This window comes from Chlamydotis macqueenii, chromosome 4, assembly GCF_036417535.1.
Source record: "Chlamydotis macqueenii isolate bChlMac1 chromosome 4, bChlMac1.mat, whole genome shotgun sequence".
In the NCBI taxonomy this organism is placed as follows: Eukaryota; Metazoa; Chordata; class Aves; order Otidiformes; family Otididae; genus Chlamydotis; species Chlamydotis macqueenii.
In genome coordinates this window covers 28,733,395-28,749,067 of record NC_141559.1, presented here as the reverse complement: position 1 = coordinate 28,749,067, position 15,673 = coordinate 28,733,395, and the positions used below count along the sequence as shown (strand labels likewise).

Below are 15,673 nucleotides of genomic sequence, written 5' to 3'. Positions count from 1 at the left end.
GCCTGTAAACTCCTGCATTTTGGACATCTACAAACAACTAAGAGACCTGTTCTCGCCACAGAAGAGCTGATGTGCTGTAGAGTATTACAGTGCAACAGAAGAGTGGACCAGACTCTGTCATTTAAAAATAATGTATTTTATTTATATTTACTTTGGAAAACCTAAGGGTAAGTGAGCTGAGAGTGTCACCAGTGATGAACCCACACAAAGACTGAGACACGAGATCTTCGCAACCATACTACACAAAAAACCCATGAAGAAGTGAGACACTGTTTGGGTGGTTTTATCTGGGCATCAGGAAAACCCCTAAAGCAACAGCTTTCATAGAAATAGCTTTCTTCTTAACACAGAAGCAGGATGCAGCTAGCATCCAGATTAGTAGCATTCCCTTGCCAAAGTATCACCTACATAAGAAAGCTGGGATATTTACTGATTGTACCGACATCACTGCCAGTAAACTTGCTCTCATGATACTCTCTCAAGCACATCTTTGATAACACTACACAACCGATCTGCTTTCCAACACGCAGTGGTAGCTTGCCTGAGGACAAACCCCACCGCATGCCCCGTTTCCTGTAAAGCAAGAGATCTGTGGGTTGCTCATTTGAGCCAGCAGCATCACACCAACCTGGCTCAGCTGGCTGAGCTAAACTCCATGGGAGCTATTTTGGTGGTCTCTCCAGTACTGCACAATACAAGAAGCATGGCCTAAAGTAACATCCATCTACACCACACTAGTAGATCATTGCAGATTCAGTACTATGTACAATTTACTCTTACTTAGTATACTAAGGAGCTGTGGTATTTCTTCTGAGACGTGTTATTTGACTGAGGATTATTGAATCTTTCTGTCCACTGGGCTGCAGAGGGATGCTGCGCTCTGGATGCACCATCAGGTTAAGAAACTTCAACAACCTGCCTCAGTTCTTCAAACAGGGGCATGAGCTCCTTCTCCAAACTTACAATCAGCCCTGGAAACAGAGAAGACACACAACATCCCATCAAACGACGTAACTGAGAAGCCTCTCTCCAAACCCCACAGCTCCCTCCTGTTCCAAGTCACAGGTGGTGTTTTCCAAAACATGAAAAAGTGTTTTGCTTGAGCTGCTCACCCTCCACGGGGACAGTGGGCAGCACCCCCAGGCAGGGTGCCTGCAGCCCCTGGCACGCACTGGGGTACTGCTGTGCAGCATGGCTCTCCCCCACGCTGCCACTTGCCTCTACTGTTGCCTTGCTGCTTCCCACAGCTACCGAGGCCCAAGCAGCTGTGCAAGAATGAAACCCCTTTTGCTGGCACTCTCATGAGCCAACACCCACTCAGCCAAGCCAGGTGCCTCACTGAAGGATTTCCCCAGCCCACAGAATGGAGAAGAGGAAGCTGCAGACTTTACTGCAGAACATAACTTGGAAATGACAAACTGACAACTTCAGCAATTCACCTAAAATCCATTAATTTTTACTCACACCTTTCCCTTCTCCCCTTCACAATACACTGACAAAATTCATAGGAGGAGCAAAGTTAACATATCTTGAAGTAAATTTGGGTTATTTACTTTCAATTATTTAAACGCCTGTGCCTTAAAATACCGCAACATTTAAAATACACGTGAAGACGTACCGGTATTGGCATTGCTGCTAGCAATGAAACTCACTACCAAGGGCAAGCGATTGAACTGCACCACCTGCAAGAAGAGAGAACAGTGTTCAGCCCGCAGCTAACACATGTTGGATGTCAGAGCTCTGCCACGTAAATTCTTTCTGAAACAAGCAGTTCAAAGGACAAGCAGGAGCAAGAGCCACAGAGCTGACTCTTCAGTGTATCTGTTTCTTAAGATTCATGGTTAAAAACACCAACAGAACTCACACAACAGTACAGCAATCCTGGCACTTCCCTCCCTCGCACATTTTGCGAGGTTGTCCACCTGAAATCTAACTCAGATGCAAACGCTGCAGAGTACACTACGGAGACCACACTCATCACAGGCAAGATGAGGGCAGGCAGGTTTATTGTTTTAAGGTGCTATTCAGTGTACAGCAGTATTTCCTCTTCCATTAACAGGGAACTGGAACCTTGAGCACAACAATAAGCTACTAGCACTGAGAGAATCAAAGAAATGTCCTCAATGTGTATAAACCAACTCATTCACCCATTTATTTTCCAAACAAAGCTAGATACTGTAGGCTGAACAGTCGGCCAGTTTACTGCAGTCATAATAAAAAGCTCCCAAGACCACTAGACCTTGAGAAGGAGCAGAAACTTAGTAGATGACGGATTTCAGGAGACAAATAACCGGTCTGTAAAAAAATGCGAGTGGTGTTTCAAAGCTTTCTTACCTCAAAGGTTACTGGCAGCAAGATAAGCACATACAGCCTACTTCATAGCTGATTTAACTTTAGGTGTCACTAATTATAAACAAATGTTGTTTGTAAGAGATCATAAACTCTTTGCAACAGATTCTGAAGGCCATATAAGCAGCACCTGCTGCAAATTCCTGATCACTACCTGTTCAGAAAAAAAATCACCGTTTTCAAAAATCAACCGTTTCAGTAAATCTCAGTTTTGAGAAATATAAGAGAAGCTTAACAAATAGTGCAAAAGTTTAGCTTAGCTTAAGCAGTGTGAGAAATAAAACACAAAACCTTCAATAGCAGCCAAGTGGAAATCCAGCAGAGTTGGAACCACCTCCCCCTGCCTCGGGAACAGCTGAGGTCACTGAGAACAAGCCGCATCGAGGTTACTCACCTGGTATGTATTGTAATAGCAGATGATACTTTTGTTTTTAGAAAGTCCTAGTTTACTGCCTTGATCTGTGGCAAGTGCAAAGGTGGACAGAAAGCCAGGTCTCAGTGCATGTTCTGGAGCATTATCATTGGCAACTGGAAAAAAACAAGAAAATTCTTATTTTAACATGGTATCCATGACTACATCACAACTCCTTAACCAGCTTAGTGCTCTGCCAAAGGCAGAACTGCTGTTGGGGAACACCTAACACATCTTACACACTCCTGCAAAGAGTACAGGACAATCCTCATGAGCAGTACACCATTTAATATTCTGTACATGATCAATGCTCGTTACACCAGCATCCTCTCTAGCACACCTAAGAAACAGTCTTTTCCTTGACGATGCACAGCCTGTGCTGATGTCACTTTGGTGCTGTGTCCCTCACTGTCTGCACTGATTCCAGCCTTTAAATTGATTACTGGCACAGTCATCTGAATAAAAACAGGTGAAGATGTGCAAGTTCTGCTAGGTGTTTAAATGGTTTTGAGCATTAAAAAACAAAATCAAACCAACAAACCAAACCAAACCCGGAAGAACCGCAGCGCTTGAATCAATGCTCTTTAGTACTCTTTAAGCTAGTTTACCCACAACATAAAAACAGCTTAAACAAGGATTGCAGAGATACGATAAAAATTACAGAACCAAAAAGCAAATGAAATTAAATAACGTGTGTACAAGTTGGTTGGAACTGCTTCTCGGCACAGATCAGCCAACTCAACAAAACACCGATAAGCTCTCTCTAGTACTACTTCAGTAGCAGCCTGTGAGTGACGTGAAGATACAAATACTCCAAACTTATTCACTGAGGAAAATTTCTGTGGCCTACAATTACTGAGGACATTGCATATATATGAACAAAAGGATGATTTTAAAGAGGTACATAACCAACTATTGAACTTGAATTAAAATTCTAATTTAATTCTTCAGTTTTGGATATCTAGGTGTCAGGCATAACCAGAAAAGATTCTGCTGTACTTCCCCACCCCCCTGCTGTTCAATCAGGATTTTGGTTGCCAGACACAGTGAGAAGCCGAAATTACCTTTGATAACAGGAACACCATCTCTGTCTGAGACTACAATAGCATGAAGACCTTCAACGCTGAAAAAAAAAAATTAAGAGGAGAGATCACTTTAAAAACAGAGTAATTAGTAGCAGAGATCTTTTTTCCTGAACAAATGTACAAGGAAGAGGAAAATATGGGAAAAAGTGATGCCTTCACTAATTTAATATTTCACAGAAAGGTACTTGTTCTGTTTTGTACAAGTGGTCTCTTAGAGCAGTAAAAGGAGAAATACAAAACAAAACAATTGACAATTGCACAGAACTTTCAGCTTCAGGAGGACCGATAGCACTAATCAGGTTTCGTTAGTCAAGCAAAAGCCGCTCTACACCGTCCTCGCTCAACGGCTGCCAGCTTTGCTGTGTTTGCACGTCACCTCAGATCGCAGCTGTTTAACGCTGCCAGTAACCGGCAATTAGCGAGAGGGAATTATCCAGGGCGAGGCAACTGTGTCACGAGGAACACAGTTTGCAGCCCTCATCACAGCAAGACAAGCACACTTCACGTTTTTCCAAAGAAGCGAGTGAAAGCTGAAGCTGTCTTCATCTTGGGGTTCTTCCAGCTCATTCACGCAACAGAGCGCACCGGGTGAGCCGCCCCCCCATCCCGTAAGGGCGAAAGGGGCCGGCATTTAACAGCTCCCTGCAGCCAGCCCCGCAGCCCGGACCGGCCCAGCCGGGCCGCCAGCACCCCCCGGCCCCCGCCCCATAGCCCGGGCCCGCCGCGCCCCCGCCCCAGTTACCTCGGCAGCTTCTTGTACAGAAACCTCTTCAGGTCCTGCGGGCAGAGACGGCGGCCAGTTACTCGCTTCCACAGAGAGCGGGCGGGGGCAGCACCCCGCTCCCCTTCATACCAGGCCCCGACGCCCACCCCCGCGCCGCCCCAGACGTGCCCGACGCGATGCTCGCCCCCTCCGAGGCCCCCGTCCGAGCCACCGCCCCCACCCCCGCCCCAACCGCCGCCCAACCGCCCCGCGGAGCCGCACTTACGTCGGCCATGGCTGGGGCCCTGCCACCGCCGCCTCCGCGGGCCTGCGAAACGAGAGGGCGCCCGGTCACCCGCGACCCGGCGGGAGCGGCCCCTCCCTGAGGCTCGGCCGCCCCCCCCCCCCCGCCATGGCAGAGGCCGCCCACCACCCGTCCCGGGAGGAGGAAGCCGTTGGGCCGAGCCCACCGTGACGCCGGTGGGGTGGGGTGGGATTGGGTGCTACCCTGCCCTACCTGTCCGCGCGGCGGGCGCACCCTGCACTGCCGCTACCCTCAGCGCCCGCCCGTGTGGCTCCGCCACCGTCGCCGCTTCCCCTTTAAGCCGCTCTCACATGACGGCGCACCACCCTCCCAGACCCGGAAGCGTTTCCCCGCCGCCGCCCAGGCAGCGCCAGATTGGTCCCGCCGACGGCTCCCGAGCATGCGCCGCTACGGCTGGGCCGCGGGGCCAAAAAGGCGAAGGAGCCGGGCGGGGGCGTGTGTGTGAGGGGAGGCATTCCCCGGCCTGTGGATCCAGCCCGTCGAGCCGCGGAGCTGCAGGCTAATAACAATTTAGAGGCGAAGGTGAAGAAATAAAACAGATTCACCCGGTAGATGGCCACAGTGTAACGACAGTAAGCGCGAATCCCCCTTGTTGTATGGGAACCTAGGGCCACAGTGGTAGATTTCAAAACCAAACCCCGCTCAGCCTCTCTCAACAGGGCTTTTCCTCTAAAAGCGCTGCTGCACGCTAACGCTGTTGGTATCTGAAGCTTGTGCTGGAGTTAAAATAAAATAAGAAAAAAAAAGATGCTAATCTGAAAATTGCTAGTATTTCTGAATGTATAGATCTGCTGAAGTTTTTAAAGAAAGCCTGAAACAGCCAGAGATAAGCAACTTTTTTTTTTTTTTTTGCAATCAACAGAGGAAAAGCTCACCCAAAAGAGCAAATTTATTTGAATCTTGGGAATCCGCACCTCCTCCTCTTCAATCCAAGCCCTGCAGACACAGCCATTTGGTAAGGACTTGGTCATCCCAGAGAGATCCCTGTAAAATTCTTACGTGTGAGCTTCTGGTACTGTTTTTAAAATGCCACCTGGGTCCACTCGTTTTCTTAAAATATTCCCCACCATACACTAAAAATGTTAAAAAGCCAACTGTCATTTAAAAATTAGTAGGCATGGTTCAGTGATGGATTTTACTGGTTTCCCTGTCACACCAAGTGTCTATGAGATGGCTCCTGTATTGCTAATATTAATGGGAATTTTGTCTCCAGTTCCAATGACAGCATTTCTAAACACAGAGCAAACCAGTACCAAGGGGAGAAGTATATTCTGCATGAAGGATAACATCGTAACTGAACATTTTATTTTAATATTATTTGTAAAAATCCAGAGAAATCGGAGACTGGGACCCAGTTCCTGCCAGACAGAGAAGTCTCACAATTATCCTGGTTAAGAGAAGTACGGGGAGGAGGGTTTATAACGGCGTATTTCTTTCCTCTATTCATTAAATTTGTACTGTTTGCTCCCACAAGTATCTTGATTATATGCCAAATGTGGCACCAAATTTGACACTGGTTACATGGTACTTTTTCTCCAGACTCTACCCAGTGGTTTACACAAAGGAGCAACACAAAGGAGTGGTTTACAAAAAGGAGATCAGTGGCGCTTGCGAGGTTATAGTAAATTTTTAGTAGATGGGGGATATAGTACCAGGGCTTCTGCCCTGGAATCACTATGACCAAGCTTCCTCTGGTAAAACTGACTGCACTCAATTAACCCGATTTAGACAACTGGGGAGGTAGTACTTTTTAAAGTTATAGTTTCAGGAATGTGTATATTAACTGACTTTTTAAAAACAAAATGTTTGCTTTTATGGTTACATTTTCCTTCTGCTTTCTTTGACAGATCTACAAGAAGAAAGAATAACAACTGTTTAGGGGATCAATGAAATTTATGGAACAAACAGCCTTAAAAAACATATTCTTGCCCTCCCACTTTAATCTTTTTACAGCATTCATTACAAAATTATATTAAAAATGTATATAATTTAAAGTTGTTTCTGCTGCCTATTATATTTGCATCTGTTACATTTTAGTGACTACAATGTTCTACCTTTTCTTGGAAACTTGTAAAAGAATGAAGACTGTTTAAAAAAAGTAAAAAATCCAAATTTCATCTTATTTTACCTAAACAGTTAGAGAACTTCTAGGGAACTGTTCATCAAATGTGAACACTGAACTTGCTTGTGACTCGGGATGCTCCATAAACAGAACGGATACTGATGTTGTATTTCAGCACATGCAAATCATCTCACTTTTTCATTATGGTATGTCAAAGTGTCATGCCAAGATTTTTCTTCACTTTTTGCAAGAGTCTCCTGCTTGCTCTTTTAAAGGAGAAATCAAGAACTCATGCTTGTGCTATCTTTAATTCTAGATTAAATACAGGTAATTACTAAATAAAAAGTGTAAGGAGTTAATTCTTGGCAGCTAGAAGAGTTGAGGGATTTTTAGTCGAGCTGTTTAAAACCAGTTTTGTCTTTTTTTCCCAGTAGCTTATTTTAATGAAAACTTCACCTGCTGAAGGAAGATCATCTGAAAAGATTCAAGTACTCCACCTTCTTCAATTAGCATCTTGCTCATAAGAAAATTTGTTTTGAACTTTTCAGCAGATTCCTTCAACAAAACCAGGGAAGATAATGACATTTCTGAAGAAAAAACCTTCAGACTTGAGAAAAAAAGTAACAATCACAAGGAGAGAAACACCCACTTGGAATATTAAAAGAGTGTTCCCAGGCCATAATTAGAGCAGATTAATCTTTATGCTACAGGAAATAATAGCATCCTTCTGCATACAAGTGCATATTTCAAAGCTAAATTAATCTCTTAAATGCTAAGTAGCATTTTTCCACCGGTGTAAACACATTGTTTCCTTCTTTGAAAATGGCAATAGATAGTCCAATGAAATCTAGCAGCCTAGGTCTCACTTTTAAACTGCTGGGACATCTGCGTTGCCACAGGACACAGCCACTGCATTATTCCAGTTTGCGGAGTTACTGACAGCGATCCAACCAACCCAACCCAGCTCAACATCCGTCCATTTACCAGCTTCTCAGCTGCAATGGAAGTAACTGCTGGGTAGACATAACCCATCCGATTACTATACACAACTTTGCTAAGAACATCTCTTCACTCTGACTTCACTGTTCTGCTATTTGACAAATGTGTCATAGATCCTTTTTCCTCTTATCTAAAAGACCGCCTGCAAACTCGGACTCATTTGTGAATGGGCAGGCCTGAGTACTTGTTAAAGGCTTCGGAATGCTTTTCTTCTATTAAGAAGACACAGGAGTACCAATATGTACTTTGATAGTTTCTTTTCATTAGTATAATTACAATACATTCTGGACAGTTACAAAATCCGGGGAATCGCGTTTTCTCCATAAATTTCTATTGCAAACTTCAAACATTTAGGTGTCTTTCCACTACTTTTGCACACTTTTTCTATAAACTTAGTAAGGACATCCAGTACAGCAACTCTTTTGGTTTTCTTTTTTTTTTGTTTCAGCAGCTTTTAGTTCTGCTTTGTGCCTCAGGCTTTGATGTCCATCTTGAATGCTGGTTTAGCGGCTTGGTAAAAAGCCTGCAGCTAGTCTGTCTCATGTTACACCAATTCAATAAAGGACATTTCCAGTGGGACAGTTTAGAAAACGTCTATTTGCAAAATGATTTCTGGGTCACTTAAAGCAATAGCATTTAGAGTATTTCTAAAGTCAAATCCTGCTCTAGGTCAGAAGGAATGCCACTGAAGTGAGTCAAGTATTTAAACTTCCAGTTTAGGAGAAGAATTTGGCTCCATGTAAACTGATAGTGTTATTCAAATATAACAATTTTCTCAAACAAAAAAATGCCGCCCTTATTACGAGCCACGTGGCATTCTCAAATACAAGAAACGTTCTCCTGCATAGCACTTGTAAAATGTAAAAACATCAGCTACTGAACCTAAAAACATTTTCAAACCACTTTCAATAAACTTTAAGTACATTGTACTTAGCTGCTTCAAAACACCTCTTTGCATCAGCAGGTGGGGCTACATATAGTTTCCACATACAGGCTACTGAGTGACATGATCTTGTATGTAGGAGCTGAACGGTATGTTTGCTTATTTCTAGGAAGTCAGTCCAGCAAGATTCTGGTCCAGAAAAATGCATACCTTACCTCTTCTGCCCCTGGCCAAGTGATATGGCTCTGACCATAGGAGCATACTGCAAACTGGCAAAGCATTTAAATAGTTGGCAAAAGTGTTGAAAGGCACATAGCTTGCCCTTAGCAATATTTCCCTGTTACACTTCCAGTGCCCACTGAGGAATTAGTGTTGGGACTTAGCTTGAAATAAAAAAATAGTAATAAAATGGAAGCCTCCCAGGAAAAATAAATTAGGTTGCCTTTTTTTTTTTTCTCCTTTCTGTTGAGCTTTAAGATTTTACTATTGCATGTTTTCCTGTACCTTTCCAGTGAAAATTAAGGAAGCTATGGATGCAAGTTGACCATACGTATGGACTTACTACTACTGGAATACCAAATGGTAGAGCTGCTGTAAACTGTTGCAAGTACTAAAAGCAATGCTTATAATGGTCTGTACAGCATTTGCAAATATTTACTTTGAAAAGAGATTAGTGTAGTTCTTAGTTTTCTCAGCATTGCTTAGAAACACTAAAAAACTACAACAGCTAACTGCTACTCTACACCAGATCAATATACCCCAACAGATATTTAGGAATATATGCCATTATATTTAAAAATACCAAGTTCCTCTAAGCTGGTAAACCTAGAAGATTTTACATAGAGTTAGAGATAAAATATTAAAAATTCTTGTTTCAACTCCACACACTTGACATCTGAATAGGAGTGATGTAATCATACTATTTATTCCATCAGTGAGACAAAATGTTGTATGGAACTAAATTTCTCAGATTTTAAATAGAAAGTCATTTAACTCGTATATACACAAAGTGTTCTTTCCACAGATATTTACATGGCAAATATGTTAGAGGAGAACCACTATGACTAAGTCTCTACAAGTATAGCATCCTTTCTGAGCTATTCTCTCTGCTGAAAGAATTCACAGAAGCTTTGAAGTAAAATCTAGACAATTAGTGTTACCTATATTTCACAGTAGGTAAAGAAGCCATTAAATGATATTTCAGCATAAGGTTTCTGGAAACAGCTACACAGTAGAGTTTTACATCCACCCCTCTTTTCCAGCATTCATGGTGAAACTAAATCTCTTCTTAATTTACAAGAGAGATAACAGCATACGTAAAGATGTATGTGTATAATTGTAGTTCATCCTCCTCGATAGAGGCTGGTCAGCCGTTCTAGTTCTTTGCAGTTGTCCATGGACATGGAGTCTGCTTTCTTTCGGAGACGGTCATCTCGATATACTTTTGCTGCATAAAGTAAGTCTGTTTCTTTACGGAAAAAAGAGAAAATATTTTTCAGGTTAAAAACTGAATACGTCGCACGTGAGCTGTTCAAGACACCTCAGGTTTAATCCTTGCCTTCTGTCTGTTCTAAATACCCACAGACATCACCTAAACAGTGCTGCTACAGCTTTCCTTTGCTGGATCTTCACAAGCATTTCATCATTTTGAGCAGTGAAAGTGGTTAACAGCCTTCCAGCACTCTCATATTTCATATAGCAGTACCTGATTAAAACAAACAAACAAAAAACCCCTACCACGTCTGCCTCAATAAACAGACCTCAATAAACAATACAAATATAGGCCACACTCAGCGGTCTTGCATATTATCGGCAGCTCTAGCACCTTGTCTGTGCCCAAAACTCCACTATGAATGTTAAGTCCATTACTTCAACTGATGCTGCTTCAGACTGCCAGTGTTCAGAGGTATTAATAAAAGAGCTCTCTATATTTTATTGCTGTTCAACAGCTTGACATTGCTGAGCAGTTTAATTCTACAATATCTTTTTCAGCCCTTCAACTCAAAATGGATTACCAAGACATTGTTAAATGTCAGTCAACACTGGAAAGATTTTAACTGTCAAGGAGACCCAACACACAACAGGTATTTTAAATCCCTAAAACTACAAAATCAGCTATTTCTATAAATAGAGGCCGCTTTTTCAAAATCAATTGGGGTAGTTTTCACAACGTGATAAATTACAAATAGCAAACAATATGACAGTCACGACCAGGTTCAGTCACGACCAGGATCAGATGTTTCTGTAGTCATCATATTTTTCCCAGTAAATATCTACAGATGGAATTGTGGGCCTCTCTGCATTGTCCAGGACTCTGTTCATACTTCTTAAAAAAGTAAGCATGTCAAGAAAAACGGGAAGGGTAATCTTTCTCCTCTTTCTCTCCTCAGGTGGAAACTGCATATCAACCAAACCTTTTCAAAGATATTTAGACAGTAAATATATTATGGGAGACACAAATACAACATGCCAGTAAATCTATTTTATTGACTAGGTCAATAAAAGCCAACTATTCCAGATCTACACTCTGCTGAAAATACGTACAAATAATCTATCTTCTTTTTATTGTGCTGGATTATATCTTGTCTTTAATTTTTTGTTAACAGCCATGTATCATTTTTGTAAACTATTTTATTATAAAATTATAATTCATTCATCTAGCAAACACTTGTAGATGAAAAATTAGGTAATCATTTCATGAAGAGTGAACATATTAAAACATTTCAAGATGGTCAAAGGACAACCTAGTTGGAAAAATATAATAATTTTTTATATTTGCTTATGAATTATACGCAAAAGTTCTCTGATGCTTTCCTCTGTTTGAAAAATATGGGAAAAATTATTCTGATCAAATCTAATACTCTGCGCAATAATCTGAAAGTTCTCCCCCATAGTACTGGTGTTTCTCTTGCATACGCGTGACCCATCAGCACAGTTTTCTGTCCACAGTTCCTTCCTGTGGCAATCTGTAAAATAAGCAATGCGTACTCACATGTAAGGAGCATAACGCCTCCAGGAAGCACTGGGCCTGCTATGCAGGGGCAACGCTGTTTGTATTTGCATACGCGCAGGCCAACTGTAACGAAGGTGTGCAGTCCTGTTCAGGCATCTGACTAGCTGTGATGCCAGGCTGTCTCGTACAACTGTGAGAAGCTAAGGGGCCATCTCAGCTGAAAAGCTTGGCATCACTGGAGCGCAGACAGTAAAGTTGTGCAGGAACACACAACGTCACTCAGAGAAGAACATTCTGTTTGCTTCCTCTCAGTTTACTGACAGTTCATGAACAACTTATTTATCCAATTACTGGATATTATTGAAGTTTACCAGCTGAAGAGTTTAAACCATCTGTCATTTTAGCAACGCTGTTCTCATAGAGAATGAAAGGCTCATGAAATGGTCACAGAGAATAGAATAACAGGTTAAAATTGCTGATTCAGTATTCTGATGCTTTAACACTGAATTCTAGGCTCCTGTAAGAAAATAGCTCCTTGTATAATACTAAATCAGACTGGTAAAACAGATGGTAAACTAAAAAATGCCTGGTTTTAAGGTCTGATATAGCCAAAAGTACCAAGTCTGGGGAGAAAACTTATTCAGCACTGGCAAAATAATAAGCACTGATTTACAGCTTATGACGTTTTACATGGCATGCTGTGTGTCCTTGGCTGCCTGGAAAAGCAATCTTTTTATGTACTGTGGTCCAAGGCAGATTATTTTTTCCTTCCCCAGAAACACCTATGCAAGCTTTTGTTTTATTTATTTATTTATATTAAAGCACCTAGGGAAATAAGATATTGCCATGATAAAATCATGTGGAAGATATTAGATTTTTTTTAGTTTTTGGCCTTAACTTAGAGTAATTTCTTTCTCATTATCAATTTGCTGTACACTTCAATTTTCTGAGAAATGGTCACGGATAATAGAGTAGCAGGTTAAAATTGCTAATGATTTGCAGATGGTTGTTAGGTCACAGGAAATAAGTGACACTAGCTGGGACACATTCAGAAGTGAGAAACAGTAGGGAACCTTACACTTGCTTTCTCATTCAGATATCTTAACAATACAAGCACTTCATTCGTGCCCGAGGCAATTTTTTTATAGTAATGCATGCTTTCATGAAATTACACGTATTACCAAACTTACTTTGTTGCCTCTCCTTCCAACAGTTATTGCGAATGTTCGATACATAATCCTCTTCCACACTCTTTTCCACTTTCTGTAACGACACTCCTTTGTATTCATTTCTAAAGTCCTTGTTGACATAATAAACAACACCCAAGTTTTCTGTCTGCATTTTTATGGTCTGCCCTGTACTTCTGCAAAAAAAGGAAGGAGGGGGAGAGAAAGACTAGACGTTTGATTTTTTTTTTTTTCCCCACACCCCAAATACACTTAAAAAAATATTGCTATTACAGAAGAACAGCACATCACTGGATTTTCCATTTCAAAACAAAAAATGAAATGAACGGCTGTATAATTTGCCAGAGATTCCAGCTAGCATTCTGCAGATTAAAAATCAAAGATTGTGCGCAAACATTTTGACAGAGAAGTGTTTATAAGCATCACAACAGCTTAGTTGCAGAAGGGAAAAACATCACATTCCAGAATAAAGAACACTGAAAAATAAGAGAGGAGAAAAGAAACCTTTCTGTTGTGAGGCTGAGAGTTCTGCAAGGAACTAAGGACCTTTAAAACAGTTCTGGTGAGTAGGCTAAGTCTACTAGCTAGCTGCATGTTTGATTGAAGTTATTTATTTCTCTCAAGATAAAAAGATGTATATATCCTACTGCACAAAACAGGTAAGTTTCACTATCAGAATTCTTTGCAAGAAAATGGAGACAAACTATTTTACCATCATCTAGAATGAAGCAAAGAAGAGACAGTTTCCCCAGTCATCATCTAGTTCAAAACATAAATAAAGATGAGAAAGTTGCTTTCAAGCACTTCACTTGCTACAAGCGCAGATGACCCCTAAAACAATAATAAGCCTTAGCAGGTTTCAGGATCTGATTAAATACGTTGGAGACGCGAACACCTTTGCAACATGCTATTCGCACGGACCCACTGCCTTGTATTATAGGATCTCCTAAACTTCAAGGTATTGCCGACCTCTTTACTCCATTACATTCTCAGAGCATGTTCTTTGTACCTAACTTTCAAGTTTTGTTTTGATTTGTTTCTGCTTCCTCTATACCTTCCCTTCCTTTCCTCACTGTGTGAGATCAAGGACCAACTAAGGGAAGGCTCTCTAAAATGCTTCTAAGTGGGAGAGGGTGATTACAATACCCACCCTTCTATTTTTAACTACTGTAATTGAGCATGACTTACGATCTTGGGTATAAGGCGTAAGGAGGGTTAGATACCATCAGCTGGCTCAACAAGGAGACAAGGATCAACACAATAATAGGCATCAGCTGAATGAACATAGAGAAACCTCCCTAAGGAACAAAACAGATTCAGGTATTTAAAAAACAGCATCAAGTAAATTTGACAAGATTTAATGCTAAGCGTGAATTTCTGCTTTAAGTATCAAAAACTGCTAGGAAAACCATAACTACAAACCAGCAAACACTGTGCTGTTATCTTAACTTTCCAAGGCATACACGGTATTCACAGACTACTCAAGCTGCAAGAGTTCATGGGTTAGCATGTAGCCACAAGCAATTACCAAATGAATAGCTGGATTCAGTTACATTGTATGCCATTTGTCTCTTCTATATAGTGATATGTAATTATACTGGACTATATATAATTCATATATATATAAATACCGAGCCCAAATATTCTTACCTCAGCCCAAATATGTTTTAAACACAAACAAGGATTAGTGACCAGAATTAGTGGCACATTTAGGGAAACACTACCACTCACTAGTAAGATAGTGGCATAGAGCAACAGATTCACAAAACTAGCTATCATCATCTTAAATTTGCATGTCTATTTACCAATCAGTAAGACTACCACCTGCCAAAGTTTTAGAATACGTAACTGCAAGTACAAATCCTCCTCTACAGTACAGAGTTCCTGTACAATCACATCACTGAAAGTGACTACCAGAAAATTTCACAATCTGCATTTTAAAGTCAATGGTGCTTAAACATACATCACCCCTCTCTTCCTCCCTCTCATGTCCACTCTGACGGTGCTGATTAGGATGACTGTAGCCAGCACGACCATTAGAAAATGAATGTACACTACCTAAGAAGAGAAATATCCACATTTAAATCATGTAAAAAACCTATTTAGAAGTCACTACAAAAGCAACAACATAAAGCATTTAACATTACTGCACAATGACACATAAAATAACTCAACTTTAAGATATCTCACAATTTCAAATTTGTTTAAGACAAATATTTTAAGCTCTAAGACACCTGATTTGTTATTTCGTGTACTGCAGAATAACCATAGTAACCCTGAAGAACTGAGGTCACATTTTGGGATTTAGCAACACTTAGGGGAAAAATAAACAGTGATGCAGATTAAAGAGTTGGGGCCTGAGGCAGGTTGGAGTCTTACTGTTTTATAATGTCACAAACTCTAGTCACTCTGGGCAGTACCACTGTATTTTGATGACTATACTGAGGTATACAAATACCTGTTGGAAAGGCCCCTCCAAAAAACATGTTGAACAGATCCTCTGGAGTAATATCTGCCTCACAGCCTCTGTGGAAGTTGAATCTACCGTTGCTAGGGTGATTGCATGTTTGCTCTTCACTGCCTGTAAGGTCATACTGCTTTCGTTTTTCTGGATTACTCAGCACAGCATACGCATTTCCGATTTCTGAAGCAAGGAATAAAAGACAACTCCTATAAATAAAAGAGCTATTCCAGCATGAAAATTGCAATTTCAAA

General features: G+C 41.2%; 2 protein-coding genes and 1 long non-coding RNA gene across 4 annotated transcripts in view; 1 reads left to right on the top strand and 2 right to left on the bottom strand.

Moving 5' to 3' along the window:
* Positions 1–117: 117 nt before the first annotated feature.
* LAMTOR3 (late endosomal/lysosomal adaptor, MAPK and MTOR activator 3) lies at positions 118–5,173 on the bottom strand. The gene is made up of 7 exons (XM_086747009.1): positions 5,067–5,173; positions 4,836–4,877; positions 4,589–4,623; positions 3,826–3,884; positions 2,744–2,877; positions 1,619–1,682; positions 118–971 (listed from the first exon to the last, which is right to left on the bottom strand). The coding sequence occupies exons 2-7, from the start codon at positions 4,842–4,844 to the stop codon at positions 898–900; spliced, it is 375 nt and encodes a 124-aa protein (XP_086603135.1). The 5' UTR covers positions 4,845–4,877; positions 5,067–5,173; the 3' UTR covers positions 118–897.
* A 112-nt stretch (positions 5,174–5,285) lies between these two features.
* On the top strand, positions 5,286–8,864 carry LOC147600866 (uncharacterized). Its single transcript, XR_015258552.1, has 4 exons — positions 5,286–5,446; positions 5,737–5,829; positions 6,088–6,164; positions 6,722–8,864. It is a non-coding gene; the product is annotated as an uncharacterized LOC147600866 (long non-coding RNA).
* DNAJB14 (DnaJ heat shock protein family (Hsp40) member B14) overlaps positions 8,176–15,673 on the bottom strand; it is a 28,206-nt gene continuing 20,708 nt past the window's right edge. For both annotated transcript variants that reach the window (XM_086747629.1, XM_086747630.1), the window contains 5 exons: positions 15,417–15,602; positions 14,922–15,016; positions 14,147–14,256; positions 12,962–13,134; positions 8,176–10,286 (listed from right to left, as the gene is read on the bottom strand). In XM_086747629.1, coding sequence (XP_086603755.1) covers positions 10,162–10,286; positions 12,962–13,134; positions 14,147–14,256; positions 14,922–15,016; positions 15,417–15,602 — 689 coding nt within the window. In that variant the 3' untranslated portion in view covers positions 8,176–10,161. The remainder of the gene's footprint in view (positions 10,287–12,961; positions 13,135–14,146; positions 14,257–14,921; positions 15,017–15,416; positions 15,603–15,673) is intronic.

What these genes read in the sequence shown, in the direction of transcription:
- LAMTOR3 (XM_086747009.1), bottom strand. An exon ending in CTGTACAAGAAGCTGCCGAG is followed by an intron (nt 3,885 to 4,588) that starts GTAACTGGGGCG and finishes TTTTTTTTTCAG; the next exon opens with CGTTGAAGGTCTTCATGCTA. An exon ending in TAGCAGCAATGCCAATACCG is followed by an intron (nt 972 to 1,618) that starts GTACGTCTTCAC and finishes CTCTGTTTCCAG; the next exon opens with GGCTGATTGTAAGTTTGGAG.